At 54.5% G+C, this 18,185-nt stretch overlaps 6 protein-coding genes across 6 annotated transcripts; 3 read left to right on the plus strand and 3 right to left on the minus strand.

Annotated features, from left to right (window-relative positions):
* Window positions 1-310: 310 nt before the first annotated feature.
* Window positions 311-3,938, minus strand: MYCGRDRAFT_92546 (uncharacterized protein; the record flags this gene model as incomplete). The annotated part of the gene is made up of 4 exons (XM_003853378.1): window positions 311-407; window positions 518-2,156; window positions 2,322-2,668; window positions 2,743-3,938. The coding sequence occupies 4 exons, from the start codon at window positions 3,936-3,938 to the stop codon at window positions 311-313; spliced, it is 3,279 nt and encodes a 1,092-aa protein (XP_003853426.1).
* A 1,575-nt stretch (window positions 3,939-5,513) lies between these two features.
* MYCGRDRAFT_92547 (uncharacterized protein) lies at window positions 5,514-6,278 on the minus strand (the record flags this gene model as incomplete). Its single annotated transcript, XM_003853377.1, has 1 exon — window positions 5,514-6,278. One exon carries the CDS (start codon window positions 6,276-6,278, stop codon window positions 5,514-5,516), a length of 765 nt encoding a protein of 254 aa, XP_003853425.1.
* A 2,876-nt stretch (window positions 6,279-9,154) lies between these two features.
* MYCGRDRAFT_71113 (uncharacterized protein) lies at window positions 9,155-10,254 on the plus strand (the record flags this gene model as incomplete). The annotated part of the gene is made up of 2 exons (XM_003852935.1): window positions 9,155-9,204; window positions 9,274-10,254. The coding sequence occupies 2 exons, from the start codon at window positions 9,172-9,174 to the stop codon at window positions 10,252-10,254; spliced, it is 1,014 nt and encodes a 337-aa protein (XP_003852983.1).
* A 244-nt stretch (window positions 10,255-10,498) lies between these two features.
* Window positions 10,499-11,947, minus strand: MYCGRDRAFT_40891 (uncharacterized protein; the record flags this gene model as incomplete). The annotated part of the gene is made up of 2 exons (XM_003853376.1): window positions 10,499-10,672; window positions 10,772-11,947. Coding segments are annotated over 2 exons (1,350 nt in total), but the record flags the coding sequence as incomplete, so codon positions are not given.
* Window positions 11,948-13,022: 1,075 nt separating this feature from the next.
* Window positions 13,023-13,818, plus strand: MYCGRDRAFT_109107 (uncharacterized protein; the record flags this gene model as incomplete). The annotated part of the gene is made up of 1 exon (XM_003852936.1): window positions 13,023-13,818. One exon carries the CDS (start codon window positions 13,023-13,025, stop codon window positions 13,587-13,589), a length of 567 nt encoding a protein of 188 aa, XP_003852984.1.
* A 928-nt stretch (window positions 13,819-14,746) lies between these two features.
* MYCGRDRAFT_92551 (uncharacterized protein) lies at window positions 14,747-16,768 on the plus strand (the record flags this gene model as incomplete). Its single annotated transcript, XM_003852937.1, has 3 exons — window positions 14,747-14,919; window positions 15,216-15,270; window positions 15,383-16,768. The coding sequence occupies 3 exons, from the start codon at window positions 14,747-14,749 to the stop codon at window positions 16,766-16,768; spliced, it is 1,614 nt and encodes a 537-aa protein (XP_003852985.1).
* Window positions 16,769-18,185: the final 1,417 nt, after the last annotated feature.

An 18,185-nucleotide genomic window follows, 5' to 3' on the forward strand; every position in this document is an offset into this window, starting at 1 on the left:
GAGTTTGGCGTGTTGATGTAGAGTTGGAAGAAATGTTAGTACGCGAATGTCACAGATCTGGATGTGCACTTTAGCATGGTCTCCGCCTTCAAGTACTGTATGACCTTGCGTGGAGCTTAAGCAACCCCCTTTTTCGGCACGTCAGTATTCGTTATTGTTGACCATCCCGACTACTCATGTTCGCGTGCAAGTTCGTTCTGTTAGGCTGGGACATAAGTCACGAGAGGGAGTTTCCTTCTGGAGAAGGCATGGCTTGCCGGAAAGGTCATTGGGTTTGCCGCAAAGGTTGTCGGGTTTGCCGCAAAGGTTGTTAGCTTTCCTCAAAGCAAGTGGCAGACATTCGACCTTTACCATAGCCCAGCAATTGCGCCTGTCTGAACACCAAAGCATGATCATTCTCTCTTAGTCTAGGAACCTAGCAGCTACGAGTCCGTCAACCACATCAAGCCCAAGCGCACTCGCCTCGCTCCTCTCACATGCTCACGACGACGGTGTGTCCCTCACAAACGAGGCACACCCGTTCTTCTCCATGTAGTCCAGATACCACGTGAACGCCTTGTCTTTCACCCAAGCCTTGCCAAACACATCCTTCAAATAGCTCCCTTCGTCCTTGACGCCCATGATATGCCAGGTCGCCTTGAAGCCACGAGTCTCCATACCACACACGCGGTGCTTCTCCTTCAGGAATCCGATGTCCGCAGTGGATGTGCCATCGATGACCAAGTCGATGACGACGAAAGGCGCCTCGCGGCCAACGAAGGAGTCCACTGTTGCAACTTGGGGAAAGTCGTCTTCTGTCCGATCGGAGGTCTCTACCGCTTGTAGAATCATGGCCTTGTAGGCGCAGGACTGCTGTCGGTAGGGAGTAAGTAGGGCGACCATGGTCTTGGTTTGCTTGCCGAAGAGTCGGTGGAACAAAGGGAAAACAGTCCGGAAGACATAGTCGGCGGTCGTGGGGTTACTTCTGGAATTGGAATCGGCTCGCGTGCAGACGGCGCCTTTGATCTTGAGGAGAACCATTCGCTTTTGGAGCTCTGAGAAGACTGTCTTGGCGTCAAGGTCGCGCAGCTGGAGAAGTGCTTGTTGGTAGCCATCTGGGAGGGCGAACCGGAGATCATCGTCAGGGAGAGACTCCATGCGGCCTCGGTAGAAGCATTCGTTGGCAGGCGCAAATACTGCACTGTGCATTCGGGCTTGGTGGCGAAGTTCATCAGGTTCGAGACCTGCCTTGATCAGGCGAGCCAGGAGGGAGAATTGCATTTGGCTAGCGAACTCGTTGAACGCGGGCACACCAATAGTCGGTGGGCCGGAAGCACCGAATGCGATAGGGCTGGCTTGCTCTGGATCACTGTACATGACGACCGATACGATTCTGTCAGCCCAGAGCGGAATCGTGAGCGGGATGAGCATGTTCGGTTCGGAGATGTCAAATGCTTCGTCGACTTCCACCCAGACCTCGCGCTTGTCATCTGCGAAATAGTTGCTGACTTCGTCGGATGCGCTATTGTGCATTGTGCAGAGCAGTACCGAAGCTCTTCGAAGAATGTGCATTTGAAGGAACTTCAGGGCTTGTCGAACGAGGTCAAGTCGAGGCGGCGACCAGTGCGTGCTGTCGGTCAGAGGATGAAGCTGCAGTTCTGAGAGGAAGTCTTTGAGGTAAGCCACCATGTCGATTCGGTTGTCAATGTAGTCGGAGTGGCTGACAGCGGGCCTACCGGAAGACGTCCTGCCTTGAGTGAATTGGGCGAAGACCTTTGTGCCAGCAGCAATCAGGTCTAGAATGTGAGCCTCAACGGTCCACATATCGCTGGCTTGCCGCTTTCGCTGGTGTTCTGCCTGCTTGGAGCGAAGATTGGCAGACAAATTGAGTCCTTCGGGTCCATCGGCGTGCTTGGAGGTCTTGGGAGCCTCCTGTCCCGGTCTCATGCTTGACGTCGAATGCTGACGAGCCAGCTCAGCCGGCGAGAGCCCTTTTGCGTGAGCACGCACAGGCTTCGCCAAGTACTTCGGCCAGTAGCGGGCCAAGACGTCCATCAAATTGTCTACGACCGGGTTGCGCTCGCTGGTGAGGAAAACACACTGGCCGGCACGCGCGAGGACGATGATCTTCATGACTAGTAGCAATGTCTTGCCAGTGCCCGATGGCCCTGTAATCGCTTGAAACCCGTTGGCAAGTTTGCGAGATCCATGGATTGACTTAAGCTGGGAGATGTGCCATGGCTGAGAGTCCAAAAGCGTCTTGAAAGCGTTGCTGTTGAGCTTTTGCCATGGATCCGTGAAGTTTGGTGATCGCCCGTCAGAGAGTAAGGCGGGGAGCAGACGATCTGTGTGGTTCCGTTCCTCGCCGTAGGAGTACGCCATGTAGATTGCTCGTAGCGGAAGGTTGAGTCGAATCCTGGCCAACTCCACTTCGATCGAGCAGGAGAATCGCCTGGGCGCATGCATGTCCTCTGGTGAGCGATATGTCGATTGTTGGTTGCTGAGTTTCCATGCCCCTGGCGCTGGGACCAGCACAACGACATCGCACTGTGTCATGCCCATATCGTTGTCGACCGTGAAGCCTGAGACTGTGACCGGGTACATGTCGAAGGGGGTCCTGATCGAGACTTTGATGTTCGTGTGTGGCGGCAACTTCAGCTGACCATCATCCTGGCTAGCTGGACCAGTGCTGGGAGGCACGGATAGCTTGATGCCGAGCAGAGCAACAGCTGGGCGATCTTCGAAGAAAAGGACACTGCACACATGTCGACTGTTTGTAAGAGCTCGACCCGAGCTCTGTAGATGTTGAAGTCGTTGGTGAAACCGTGTCCAAGCATGACTTGTGCGATTCTTGCATCTGGAAAGCGAAAGACTCTTGGAAAGGCGACGAAAGGCGCAAACGGTTGTGTCTGGACTACTTTAGCCCGGGACAGCACGTGTTCGGATGAAGTGCGGCCGATGCTTCTGTAAGGCCAGAGATGTGCTCGGGTAACTGCTGGCCAAGATCGGTCGGCGAGCTTCTTTGAATGCTCTATGAATGAAAGAAGCTGCTGTTGTGCCTTGGCAGTCATTGGTCCTTCTCCAAACGGTATGCAGTGTAATTCGACGGCGATGGTCTCGGATGCATTTGAAGCATACTTGGCAATGGACGCTAGAAGCGATTTCTCCGCCACGTCCAGAGCGTGAGCGCCGCTCGCCGGGAAGTGCTCGCTTGGTGGCTTGAGACTGTAGCCCACAGCACCCTGGGATTGAAAGGAGAGAATGCATCCTCGGCTGGGGTCCGTAGATTCAATGAGGTCCACTTTGAAAGTTCTGGGCATGATGCAGTGGTACAGTCTGTCATCGGAACGGCGTTCGTGGTTCTCCAGTTCTCCGAAGAAGAACACAACATCCGAAGAGTGGGAGATTGGCTTGTCTGTGCCTGAGGTGGATCGGTATAGTGTCACCCTGAGCTTGACGCCTGGACCGTGCTCCATGTTGGTCAAGGAAATCTGACTATGAGGAGTAAAGCGATCTTGAAAGGACTCGGCGACTGGAGTTGGAGGACTTGGCTCATGGACAATCTTCAATTTGGCATGCCCAACGTCTTGGATGATCTTCTCTTTTCTTGTGCCTGGCGGATCAAGCTGGACAAGATTGACAGAAGCATAATCGAGGGCCTTGCTGGTACGAACATCGTCGACCGTAGGAAATGATCTTGTCTCGACAGGTCTACGTATCCAAATTCCCAGCACATTGACGAGTCCCTGCCTTCGAGAGACTTCATCGTTCTCAGCTTGTGCTTGCTCCACAGTCATGTTGCTTTGAGCCTCGAGCTCTGCTTCTGTGAAGTCGACAAAGCCATCGTCGTTGTCTGAAAGGCCGACAGTATCAGAAAGATCGTTGTCGCCAAATTCCGCCTTTTGTATTGTATCGAGCTGTGCTTCGACCGGAATGTGGTGATCTGATGGGGCAGACATCTTGCAGATTTGGCCTGACACCGGTATGTCCTTGGTATCTTGGCGTCGAAGCTATATCGTCGTCCGGAGAAATGTAGCTTGAAAACGGAATCGGTGGGACGGGCTGGCGGGATGGTGTTGCTCCGGGCGCGCAGCAATCACTATCGTCGTGATCCCCAGCGGTGAAGGAAGGAGGGAGAGTGGCAAGACGTGATGTCGAGTTGCGCGGACGGTGTGTCGTGGCTGCGAGAGCGAGCCGTTCGGAACTCCCAATGGTGAAGGAGGAAAGTTGGCAAGATTGGATATCGACTCGCGCAGAAGGTGTATCATGCACGGAAGAGCAAAAAGTTCGGAACTCTCGGTGGTGAAGGAGAAAGGATGGCAAGATGTGATATCGATTTGCGCGGACGCTGCGTCGTGAGGGAGAGCGCAAGGACCAAAAAAAAGTCTCGATATCCACCCGTAGCCGGACAGAGCCGCGCAGATGAATCCTGATCTAGCGGGCTCTGAGATGTCGTAGTCGTGGCCAATAAAGGGGACAAACGGGTTGTCGCTGGAGAGGGCGGTCCAGTAGAGAAGTATTGGAAGGGGAGAGTGGTATGATGAAGGTTGATTTGAAAAAAAGAAGCTTGAAGACTCCGATGATAATTGACCCGTTGGTGTGCGCGGTGAAGAAGGAAAAGAAAGAAGCTTGAAGACTCCGATGATAATTGACCCGTTGGTGTGCGCGGTGAAGAAGGAAAAGAAGAAAAGAGTCAGACAACGAAAATTGAAGAGATATGTGCGCTGCGACGGGAGCGTCCGCTGCTGCGTTTGCAACCCGAATGACGACGCGCCGAACGAGTGGCATGACGGGATCTTCCCGGTGAGGGAGTCCGCTTCACTCGCTGCGCGGGGCACGAGGTGAAGTCGGTGATATGTTCGAGGTGAGCTGACGTGCTACCTTGAATGTAACGGCCCAGACTCGCGCCTCGATAGGCGAGGAGCTCATGACAAGCAGATCATACGCCTGCACGACTGGTGAGAATAGCGTTGCTTGTTAGGAAGTCAAGTACTTTTTGAGAGGCTCTGAACTTATTGAGAGGCCCTGGACTCATTGAGAAGACCTGAACTTTGCAAAGGGCATGTTGAAGGGCGCGTCAGCCGGCCGTCGACATTGTTGTAAGGTGTTCTACCTTTGCCGCAAATACTGTGACCTTTTCGGAACGGTCCAGAGGGCATGTGATAGGGCAACTGAACAGGGCCATTGCCTTTCCGGCAAAGATGGCCGCTTTCCCGCAAAGGAGGTGCCGTTCCGGTGAAGGTAATTGCCTTTCCGAAAAGATGCCTGTCTTTCCCGTAAAGGCCTCAGCCTTGTCGCAAAGCATACCACATGGCACTGGGAGATGTCTTGTCGACCACTGCGCTGAGTCGTGCGAACCCTTCCCATGCTCCTCGCCATGCGCAGTCTTGCTATGCAGAGCGCCACACAGTGCTGGCAATGCTTCTGTGGGGTACTGCTGGCCAGTCGTGAGACTGAGCGATTGCTCGGTCCAACGTTCTCCGGAGGAAGGTATTCTACCATCACTGGTGTCCACGTTCTTTCGTGTCAACTCTTCAGCCCCTCCCTTCCTCCCAAATCTCCCTCAAAGTCCTCCTCCTCCCCTCCCCTTCCTTTTCATTTTCCCTCTCCCTCCTCGCCACCTTCCACAAGCGATCCTCTTTCCTCCAATCCACACAGCTCAACCCCTTCACCGGCACGATCTTCACCAACTCTTGCTGCGGCGCGCCCGTGGTATCCAGGTTGAAGTTTCCATAGTACGGTCCCGTGTTGATGTGGTCGCGGAAGTGGTTGCGAGCGGGGGAGGCGATGATTTGGTAGATTCGAGAGGAAGGAGGGATGGGGTGGAGGGGTTGGGGCGGTTCGAAGGGGGTTTGTTGACGAGATGGAGGAGGCGTGGGAAGGTAGGTGCGGGTGGAGTAGGAGCGAGTGTTGAGGGGGAGGCCGAAGGGACCTGTTCGAGGTGCGGGGGCTTCAGATTGCGTATGTGATGTTGTGGGTTGTGGAGGTTGTGAAGCGGCTGCTGGTGTTGAGTTTGCGGGCGTGGGTGATGAAGCTGCTTCTCCTGTCGGCGCGGCATCGAGACGGAAACGTATTGGACATGTCTTGAGACACTTGTGAGCGTCTTGCTCGTTCTTGAAGATGACGAGGGCTGCTTCCGGGTGAGAGAGGACGTCGTATTTGAGGTTGCGAAAGTATTCGACTTCACCGAACTCGGAGATCAGACGGAGGATTTCGCGGGACTCGCCAAGATTGGTGGGACGGGGATGGGTGCGGAGATGGAGAGCGCGATTGGCGATGGGGCGCGTTATGGAGGCCATGACTGTGGGAGGTATTAACTGCAGGTAGAGTGAAGTGAAGTTGATGAGAGCTTCATGTGTGAGGTGAAGTTGTGAAGCATGTGAAAGTGAAGGCGATTGGCCGAGTTGGTGCGGAAGCTAACGGCTGCACATACCAAGAGGCCGCGAGCTGGAGTCGTGATGCCGGATTCCCGGGATGAAAAGGATTGGGGATCGAAGCACACAAGGAAGGACGAAATGCGTGATCAAGTCGAGCGAATGAGTATTATGCCGAATGCACAGCGTCAAGAAAGCATTGCTTGCTTGTCTCCTGCAACGAGTCCACCTTGGTTGGCTACAACAACTTCATACAGTCCACTCGTCCATCGCATGTTGATTCCATGTTTCTCCAACTCGGCCTCACCCAGAAGAATGAACACAATAAATACCTCCCCTGCCAAGAGCACTTCGAAGATCCAACCACGTAAGAGCTCTCTTCAGGCAGATGTCAGATTGTGGCCGAGACGGAAGACTGCACGAGGCAGATCTTTCATCCGGCGATGCGAAAGTCCAAGAGTTTAAACGGACACAGGTCCCGATCCTGGGCCAAACTCCATGGAAGTTCTCGTCGGGGGGTGAACTCGATGAACTCGCTGCCACTTCTTCTTGCTCCCTCAACAAACGAGTGATGTACTACCTAGTCAGTGGTGTATTCTACTAGTCAGCGTACCGATGTCGATGACCTGTGCGCGGCAATATATGCCTCATGCCGTGTGTCATTCAGGGGAGGGAAACAGTTCATCTTCACACGAGAGAGACAGAGAGAGAGAGAGAGAGAGAGATGGATGGACTCCCGTCGGGTCTCGTCGGTCTAATCATTCTAGAAGGCAACAAGCGCCGAGTCTGTTTCTTCAGCACGCCCGGGATGTGGACCCGTTGATTGGTGGATCCGCAAAGTGACGCAGGGCCACCACGATCGGTTCTTCTCTTCCGATCTTGCAGAAGGAGATGATGAGAGACTGAGCCGGGTCTGAAGGTCTGAAGAGACGAAATGCTGCAGACCATAGGACATTGGATGTCGTCGGAAGAACAGGAGACATACGGTAGTTCTACACTCCTTTCAGCGACTCAGTCGTCATCTTTTCCATTGGCAATCTAGAAGCATATAATAAAAGTCGTTCGCTCGGCCCAACTTTCTCGTCTCGACCAAACGGCGGTCCTTCTCCTGCAAGCCCGAATCCAATCCAATCCAATCCAATCCAATCCAGCCCTACGCCGCAAAAGCAAAAGCAAAAACCCATCCGACTTCCTCCATCCTCCATTATTCCGCTCCATCCTCTCATTCGCTTGCTGTCTTTCACCTTGAATCCTCCACCCTCCCGTCTCTTCCACCTTTGCGACTTCTCGAGCATCGACATTTCACTCTCTCGTCCTCCCGAGATCCTTCCGCATCCGTGTCTTGACCTCTTCACTTCTACCACGACTGGACCATCCAGCTCCGATCCTTGCCCATCACCCCTGGCCATCTCCAACAACTCTCGCCTCACCTGACAAACCTCGAGGAACATCAAAAACGAAGTTCGACATTGCTTTTACTTCCTCCACCGGACCAAGAACAATCATGTTCTCCCCCACCTTCACCTTTGACGCTCCCACCCGCTCTTCCTCCCTCACCTCAACCACAACCCGCTCCTCATCCCGTTCCGTCTCGCCCTGCTCCTCCCGCCCGGACCAAATATATACCGTCACCGACTTGGCCGCCTCCTTCCAAAACTCCAAACTCCTCCGTCGAGACGCACAGATCTGCTACGACTCCTGCGATGCGTACGCCAACACCGCAGATGACGATGCGGCCTGGGCTATCCCTTCCATGGAGGAGGATGAGGATGAGGATGTGGTGAATGTACCAGTCCTCTCGTGGGCAAAGTCGAGGTCGCGGACTGGCACTGCTACGACGGAGAGGGCCAACTCTCCCACTTCCCGCCGCAATCAACGACAAGTCTCCACTCGACGACTGTGTAGTTCCGCCACGCATCGCAGGGATATTGAAGCGTTGGTGAAGAGGATGGTGGAGAGGGAGGAGCAGTGTGCCATTTCCTCTGCGGCGTGCTCTTCGGCGAACGAGGTCGAGGAGACGACTGGAGTGAATGGCATGGCGGAGAGTGACGAGGGCTATGACAGTGAGGTGTCACTCAGGAGAGTCGTCACTTCTGCTACTGATGACGGAGGGATGAGGAGGGTGATTTCCGCAAGTACGGAAGTAAGGAGAGCGTCGGAGATGAGGGTGAATGGTGCATGTGTGAGTAAGGCTGTGAGATTTCGGAGGGAGGGGAGGGTGAAGAGGTGATTGTGGTGGACCGAATTGCCAGGAGGAATGGTTACTATTTGCTTTGCGATTTAGCGCGGCGTTGAGCGGTGAAGGGCTCGGTTTCTCTGCCACGACAGGCGGAAGAGAAGTTGTTCGACACAGCGAGACGACGATATACCCCAGCATTGAAGACATAGAGAGACAATGACAGAGACCAAGTACAGCAGCATGTCCGCAATGGACAGACAAATCCGCCAGGTTCTGAAATGTAACTCGTTCCACCGGAAGACTGCCTCGCACTTCACGTCTGGACCTCTTCTGTCTATCAATCTACAAGCACAGAGATTACGATGATGTCGTGTCACAGGTTCATTGTTGCAATGGGAAGCATTGACAGAAGAGCACGATTCGTCTCATACATGTCAACGAAGCGGAAGATCGTTTCTCCGATGCCAGCGAGGAGCCTCGGCTGTAGAGCCATACCAGGGTTTGTCTTCGGATATGCGGTGGATGAACAACGAACTCTGGATCTTCAACATCCTTCTCCATACTCTGTGCTTCAGTCTCACGTTCCATTGAACCTTCACACCCTCTCCCGCTATCCCCACCCATCACTCCAACCACAATATGCGTGCCATCCAAGTCAAAGAATACGTCCAGGTACCCCCCCCAACCCTCGCACCACCACACCTCCCACCTCACCTCTCTAACATCCCCACTCTCACACAGGGCCCCCGCGACCTAACCGTAACCACCCTCCCCGACCCCACCCCCTCCCCGGACCAATACCTCATCTCCGTCCGCGCCTGCGCCGCCAACTTCTTCGACCTCCTCCAAATCCGCGGCAAATACCAACACCAACCTCCCCTCCCCTGGGTCGCCGGCGCCGAATTCAGCGGCGTCATCCTCTCCACCCCCAAGAATGCTTCCAACAATTCGAGGTTCAAAGTCGGAGACAACGTCTTCGGCTCCGGACAAGGTGGCTATGCGTATAAAGTCTGCGCTGCCGAGTCGCAGTTGCAACCCATGCCGAGTGGGTGGAATTTCGCGGACAGTGCCGGGTTGTTTGTGACGATGCCGACGAGTTATGCGGCGTTGGTGGATCGTGCGAATATCAAAAAGGGGGACTGGGTGCTGGTACACGCCGCGGCGGGAGGAGTGGGACTGGCAGCTGTGCAGATCGCCAAAGCGTTCGGAGCAACCGTCATCGCAACAGCGGGTACAAAGGAGAAGTTGGAAGTCGCGAAACGTTTCGGTGCGGATTACGGCGTGGACTACCGACGAGACGACTGGCCGGCGCAAGTCCAAGCTCTCACGCCGAAGAAGCGCGGCGTGGACATCGTCTACGACCCCGTGGGACTCATCGAGAAGTCGACCAAGTGCATCGCGTGGAACGGCCGGCTCATCGTCGTGGGATTCGCGGGCGGGCCGATCGAGAAGATGGCCACCAATCGGATTCTGTTGAAGAACATCGCCGTGACGGGACTGCATTGGGGCGCGTATGCGAAGTTTCAGCCCGAGAGGATCCCCGAGGTGTGGGTGGAGTTGTTGCGGTTGATGGAGGAGAAGAGGATTGTCGCGACGAATTATTCGGATAAGAGGTATAGTGGGTTGGAGTCGGTGCCGGAGGCGTTGGAGAGTTTGGGATCGAGAGGGACGTGGGGGAAGGTGGTGATTGATTTGCCGGAGGTGAAGGAGAGTAAGTTGTAGTAGACGAGGGAATGAGCTGGAAATATGTGTCGAGGTGTGAAATGACGAGGCAATTTCATATCTATGCTACTTGCAAGATTTTGTCCAGAACAATAACAGCGAGAAATTATTCCTTGCTTCTGTGAGGGAATACCCAGTCGTTCTGCTTTGATCATCGAAACAGCGCTACTTCACCTCGAGAACGAGAAGTCGTCCAGCTCGAAGGCGTGCTGGGTCAGAACAACTCTCTTCAAGTCGAGGTCCCCTAGGCAGATCTCGCCCTCATCTCATCGATCATCGTGATAATCTGCTGACAATCCCGCCAGATCCTCTCACGGTTCCTCAGTCCGGGAAGAGAGCCGCTATGTTTCCTCAGCGACGCATAAAGCTTGAACCAGTTCGTCTCGAAACGGGGAAGCGAAATTGGGGTGATGTGGTCCTCGTCGTTCCCATTGCCCGCGGCAGCGGTAGCGAGAGCATCCGGGTCGCTCGCAGTACTGTGCTGACCCGTCGCGATCTTGTCCTCCTCACGAGAGACTATATCGCCGCTCTCATTCAGCTTGCGGGCAGCTTTGTCGATGACGGCCTTTGTCCACTGCGAGTATTGCGGGAGCGCGGCTAAAGTCTCCTGATCGGCCTCCCAGATCCAGGGGTAGTCTCTGCGAACAAGCGGATAGAAAAAGGAAATGGGGATATGTGTGAAAGCTCGTGAGGCTTCCCGAACAGCGGCGATGGAAGCGTTGGGGAGCTCAGTGAGGATGTTTTGAAGCAACTCGGCAGGGAGCGTCGAGAAGGGATCAAGTATAGTCTTCTGCTGCTGATCGGCCGTTGTTTCGGGAAGGGTCCTCGATGGGAATGCGCTGCCCGCCGGGTCGAAGTGTTCAGAGGTCTCCGTCGCATCCTGAAGCATCTTCACCAGTCCGGCATCTTTCAACGGATCGGTGATCAAGAATTCTGATCCCCGCCCATGGTCCCACCACTGTTGATCGCACTCCCACACGGCCACTGACCTTTCCACCTTTTCCACTTCGTCCCGCTCCCACCACTCTCCCACGCCATCCACGTCCACCTTTCCCTTTTGATGAAATACAGCGCGCTGATAAACCTCCATGCACCATGGATGGAACGCCATGCCAATATTGTCGATGCCAGGCTGCCAGAAGCCCGCGTCGTTCACTTGCTTCACGCCGTGGCGGATGGGCGCCCAGTCTTTGCTGGGACCCATCATGGGTTCGACGATGAGAGCGTTCAGGCCGCTCAGCGTCCAGGCCGAAGTTCCTTCCCAAGCCTCGTCGTCGGGCTCGGGAGTCCAAGCCGGAGTAATGTACCCTTCGAAGTCGATATCACCGCCGATGGGCTTACGAAGAAGACATTGGGCCGTCCTCACACACTGTACAGCAGAAGCGCTTACAGTATGACCGTTGTAGGCGTTGGTATTCCTACATCCTGGCCCTGCAACATGCTCTAAGAAAAGTTCGGCTTTGAGGTAGGAGTAGACAATGCCTGACCGATCGGCCTCAGAGGGCAAGAATTCGTCAGGGGCTTTGCCGCGTTTGACAAAGCAACATCCTTCGCCGCACTTGTCGCCAGGCTGAACGTTATCGTCGACGAAGTCGGTACCCTCGTAGTTCCAGGCGTGGGAGCGAGGCTCGTGACGGGTGCGCAGGCGCGCGATGCTGAAGCTCACGCCGCAGAGGACGCAGTGGAGCTGAGTGGCAGGTGTTAGCTTCCGTGGTAGGACATTGTGAAGGAAGATCGAGACATACTTCGGTGTATCCTCCCATTTGAGCGTTGGCCAAGGTAGCCTGCTTGGTGAAGATTGATGGTCTGGTGAAGGTCGCCCGTGGAGATCGTAGCTAGAGTTCTTCAGCGCAACAATGTCGACTGGCGATTTTCATGCCAGATGAGACAATGCCTGCTGATCTTGACAGTCGAAATGGAGGACAGAAGGAACAGGTAACGGCGAGGACAATGATGAAGTCGGAAATGATGCTCAGCCTGGGTTGAGTTGGTGATCAGAGCTGTGACGTTCTGTTGAAAGTCGTCGGAGGGATTGTGCTGATGCCAAGACCTTCCCGAAATGGAAGGCACGAACGGGCGATTGGCATGTGACAGCGTCGAGCGATGTAACGCGCAGTGGTGTGAATTGCAGGCTAAGGCGGGAGTGTGCTTCCCTTGGTGTTCCCTTGGTGTTTTTGCGACTCACCCTGGTGTGATCGCAATGCCGTGTGCGCACTTCTTCAGAGCAAGAGACGAGCTGCGCTTAGGCTCTGGCTTGCGGCCTGCGCGCGCATGTGACACAACGGCTAGGGCCGCTGTGGGCCGCGTCGGAAGTCATGGAGCTTCTTCGTGATTGTTCCTCGACTTTTTCTCTTGCGGAATCCTACAACGCAACCATTTCAGTGGTTTCAGAGTTAACCACAACATCCGACACGCACAACATGCCAACGACACGTGAACAGCAAGCATCCTGGGAGGCCCGCTCGACTTACTTGCCCCCAAGCTTGAGGAAAGCCAAGACTGCAGCGGCGGCAGAAGGATGCGAGTCGACCCCCGCCGCTCCGAAGACGAGGTGAATTTTTCGCAATGCGCCTTCGCTCGAAGTCTGACAATCTCGCAGTGATGCGCCAGACGCACTTCAGGCCACTCATCAAATGGCGCCCAAGGACCATAGCTCAATCCATCGTCGGCAGGAGTCCAGCACTATCCCGGAGTTTCATAGCCATCGATCAAATTCGGATGAAGCACATGTTCAACGCCTCAAACAACGACTCCGACGTCTTGAAGACATGTTGTACACCCGCGATCCGAAGGACAAACCCCTGGTTCTGCTGAAGTCCGCGTGGAAAGCGGCAGAGCAGGAGCCTTTCGAGAAGCTGTTAAAGACGACCAAGGGAGATGTCGATGTGCAGGAGGGTATGTCCCGTCTAGACCTTACTCCGGAAACCTCGCGCAGCGCCGACGCGCGGTCGGAGCAAATGGAGTTCTACTTGGGAGCCAAAGCCAAGGAGGCAGATCAGATGATGCAGGAAATCGGAGTGGTGCTGAAGGAGAAGGACGAGGAGTTGCTCTACAGCGAGACGAAGCTGGTGGAGAAGGACAAGCAGTTGTCCGAAAAGGAGACGAAGCTGGCGGAGAAGGACAAGCAGTTGTCCGACAGCCAGAAGAAGTTGGCGGCGGTGGAGATGCAGTACCGCGAGTGTCTGACGGAGTGCGAAGAAATCGTGGATGTCTGTGATCAGGACCGCGCAGAGTGCGAGAGATTGCTAGGAGAGAAGGATGAGATGGTGCGTGGACTTCAGGCGGAGTTGGACCAGGCTCGCAGTGGCAAGGGTGGTGTCGAGAATGCTTCCTGAGCTTGGTGATGGACGGAATCCTCGGGCAACGTGACAAGAAGATCAGCGCAGTCGGGCTTTCATGAGAGGAACCACTTAGCGATCAAATTCAGAGCTTCACAGCCATGTGTCCTCTGGAGTGACGGTGTTTATCGGGTGAAGTCCCGGCAGAGCAAACTTCTGGAGTTGTGAGCCAGGTCCTGGACTTGGCCGAGATTCGAAGAGCCAGCATGAGAAAGACGGCTGTACATCGCCGTTGCTGCGATGACTGAAGCTGTCGCTCGTAGACATCGGAATTCGTCTTTTGTGTCTTGCAAGCCGCCTGTCGTCGAGATTGTAAAGCCGGCACCGACGATAGATATTTGGCCAACGGCCAAATGTCGTGACGCTATTCCTCTACATTACCAACTTTGCTTGAACCTCAACGGGGACACGACACGTCGTCAGTCGTCTTCCTGAGACTGCTATGAATCACCTGCCCGGCTCCGAGAGAAGCTCACGCCGGGAAAGCTGAGCAGGAACGCTGTTGTCTCCTTGTCTTACTCATGACGGCACTCCTTTGCAGCCGATTCTGGCATCATACTCTCGATGGTCACTCCACTACCATGCTGACTGCCACCAACCTGGTACCATCGCCTCCTGGTCAACGATGGAAATCCCAGCGTTGAAGATGATCCTGACGAAGACACTACACGCGCCAACCACGAGCAGTCTCTAGCAGACCAGAAGAAAGCTGTCGAACACGCTCGGGCTCCTGCGAACGCAACGAGATAACATCCAAGAACAAGCACGAACAACGACTACGCCGAAGTCAAGCTTGTGCATCTTATGCTTCCCGTCAACGAGAAGCTGTCGAATGAACCAATGATTCAGGCTATCACTCATCGCAATTGACAGGCCGTTCTGCGTTCCAGGAAAAGTCTGCACCATACAGGCTTTATCCCTGGGCATCTCGATAATCAACGACAAGCTATATGACAGCATCACCGGAGATCAGCTTGCTGCTGATGAATCGGCAGGAAAGCCTAGTTGACGTGTGATGGGAAGCATGCCTGAATCCCGACCTCGGCGACACGAGATCTGCCTTTTACCCTAGTCTTGCAAACGTCGGGTTGGTCGGGCATGGTCCTGCCGTCAGGCTCGATGTCAAGATATACCGATTCATCCTCGGAACCAAGATGCTTTACGAGCACCATTCAAGATTCCACCATTCCTTTCTTCCTCTCGCTTCCGGTCAATCACAGGCGCCGATGGAGCCGCGAGATGTTCCGCAAATGCTGGTATCCGCATCATGCGCCTACTCTTTTATCTCGAATCTCAATTGGGCATGCAACAAGACGCGGCTGAATGCGTCAGCTCGATACTTTAAGCGCTCCGATTCTCAAGCGTTCAAGGTTGTCAATGCTATCCTATCAGAACATGCATGCTTCTTCAACGCCAACACCACGTCACTGACCAATTCGAAATTGACGAGGTGACCCTGGAGTATCAGCTGATCACCCTGATCCTATCGGACGGCCAGCCAACATGGTTGAATACCTCGAGGAATACCCCGACGAAGCTCGAGACCATCCCCTTGGCGAGAAATCCGGCGTTGGCGCCGATGAGCAGAAGTACTGGTCCGACGACCGACTGATCCTTGACCAGCAAGCTATGGACTTCCTGCGTGCCCACGTCCTCCGAAGAGGCCACGTTATCCTGTGTACGGCCAACAACTCTGCCTCAAAGGAGATCCGCCAGAACTTTGCTTCCCGCAACAAGAAAGCCAAGGTCTACGTTGAAGTTGATGAAGCCTTCACCGTGACTGAAGCCAGCCTCCTCATCGTGTTTACCAAGGGCAATTGGGTCGGGCGAATCGTCATGATCTCTCTCTCTACGGCGACATCAAACAACTGAAAATCACCGCACTTAGCGCTGTCCACTCGTGCGATGGCAACAGCCCTGCGTTCAACGAGTTCGGACCTCAGTACCGCTTCGGATTGTTTGCTCGCCTGATCCGCGCGGGTCTCAAGCGGTGGGATCCCGAGTTCCAATCACGCATGCATCCAGCTTGCTTCAAACTCCCCAACATCTGGTTTTACGGTGGTAGTGTCTCATCTCTTCCTCCTAACCACGCCTCGTTCGAGCTGCCAGCCGCCTACGTCGCAGGCTTGTGCGAGCTTCGTCACCTCGGACCAAACGACAAGGCCCTCACCGAGACCCAAAAGCGAATGCCGCTCATCACCCTCAAGGGCGACTCTTGCGTCAAGGCAAAAATGGTGTCCTCGAAGGGCAATTTCCTCACCGCATCGTACATCTTCAACACAATCATTCCCATGCTCAAGAACATCAAGAAGATGGTCACTCTCATCACGCCATACAAGATGCAGCACACGCTCTACAAGTCCATGATGTTCAAGGAGTGCATGGCCAACGGACGCACTGACGATGAGTATCCTCGATTTGCTACCTTTGACTCCTCGATTGGCCGCGAAGCTCCCTTCGTCATCGTTGATATGGTCATTCACGGACTCGCTCCTCGCGACGTCGGTTTCTTGAAAGAAGACGACCGTGCATGCATCATGATCACACGGGGGAAGGTTGCCACCATTTTCGTCATGGCCGAGAAGGGCGAGGACCGCCACCCTTGGCCCGAGCTTCCGCCAAACGATGACTCGGACGCGGATGGTCAGAGCAATGTCGAGACTGGATGGGGTGACAGCTCGAGCGATCCTGCTGTGGATTCCTCTTGGGATGCCCCCACCGTAGCAGCCGCAGATGACCAGTTCAAGGTCGATTCCTTCACGCCTGATACTACCGATCAGACTACCAACAAGCCCGAGACCTTCAAGGAGGGAGCCTCCGCGCCTGAAGCTCGCACGAATCGCATCAAGTTTAGCATCGATGGTGTCTGGAGAACTGAGAACGCCATCACCTTCGCTGTCAACTGGCTCAACTCCGAGGACACTGCCTGTGAAGGCGAAATTCCCATCGGCTTCAATTACCTCGATGCTCCGCGCTCCATCTGGCAAGACGTCGAGGCGGCCCTCGTGCGTCTTCATGAGAAGCAGGACCGCAAGGACCCGAACGGCGTCGACGCACGTGATCCCCACACGATCGACCTGAGCGAGTCGCAGAAGGCCGAGGTTTTTCGAGAGATCGCCGTCATGCGACTCAAAATTGCAGCCTTAAGAAGATGCAAAGGGCGGGGAGAAGCGTGACGAGGAGGAGGCCGCAGAGGAGGCAAAGCCCGTTGCCGCTGTGAATGACTTATGGACTTGTGACCGCGCCAGCGACAATAGCAGCCTATAACAGCGTGGTCACGGCAGTAACATGGACCGACATCGCGATTATCATGTAAAGGTAAGTCGGTATGATAAGTGAAGTCAACTCAGCAGGACAAGTACTGGCAGCTTAGCGGGACAGGTACATGCAAGTTGGCAGAACGGGAACAAGCAACTTGGTCGGACCTCTTTCCAGGGTACGCACGTACGTGCACAAGCACATCACAGGTCAGTTCCCAGTACGTCTTTGTGATCTGGCTGAACACCTTGTCAGAGCGTTGCGCTAACTTGGCAGGACACCTTGATAAAACAGGTAAGAAAGGATACAAGTCCATCGGCAAGTCGCAACGGGCTTTCGATCGTACGAATACCTTTTTTGTTCTAGACATCGCAAGGTTTGTCTCGCCACGGCTTTCACATGCAAATTCGAAGATGGTCGTGGCATTGTTCACGACACATCTAGGGGTTAAGGACTTGCGCTCTTACTAAATACCTCCAGAAGGTGAGTGAGATATGAGTCCAATTGAGCTCGCTCTTGTCGATCCGAGCTCCCGCCATCGCACTTCGTCATCTTTCGCTCTGGCGCGCGCAGGTCGCAAACGCAACAGTGGACGTTCCTGTTGCAGCGCACATGTCTTCGTATCTTCGGTTTTTCCCTCTGTGCTCTTTTCTTTCTTTCTTCTTCACCGCGCATACCAACGGGTCTATTGCCTAGCAACTTTCTCTATCATGCTGCTCTCCTCATTACACATCCTCGCGCCCAAACCTTCGCCCAGACCTCTCCCTACCACTGACGACCGTTTGTCCCCTTCTCTGGGCTCGACTACGACAAATTCGAAGCTTCTGCTTTTTCACCACGGTTGAAACGGCGCTGGCTCGTGACAGACTTTTCATGCCGAGCTGGTCCCCATGCACCACGTCGGCATGTGATTGCGCGGGACGACAATTTGAGCCACATGCACTTCAGACTGCTGTTTCACCTTCAATTCACCTCACAGCACGATCACATGCAATTCTGTGCCACGCCACAGTTTGCTGCGCACATCTCATGCGACTCTCATTTTCATCCTTGTCGAACTCGACACTAACGCCAACCACACCTCGAATAGAATCGGGGGCTCATACCTAAGCGCTCCAATGCTCAAGCCATCAAGGTTGTCAATGCTACCCTATCTGAACATGCATGCTTCAACGATACCACTATCGTCATTGACTAATTCGAAAGCGACGAGGTATCTTCTGAATTAGCAGCTCATCCCCCTGAGTTCATCAGCACGCAGACCGACAATAGTTGCATATTTCAAGAATCTTCTCGATGAAGCTCGAGACCATTCCCTCGGCGAGAGTCGGCGCC

The sequence above is a fragment of the Zymoseptoria tritici genome, chromosome 4 (genome assembly GCF_000219625.1).
Source record: "Zymoseptoria tritici IPO323 chromosome 4, whole genome shotgun sequence".
NCBI lineage: Eukaryota > Fungi > Ascomycota > Dothideomycetes > Mycosphaerellales > Mycosphaerellaceae > Zymoseptoria > Zymoseptoria tritici.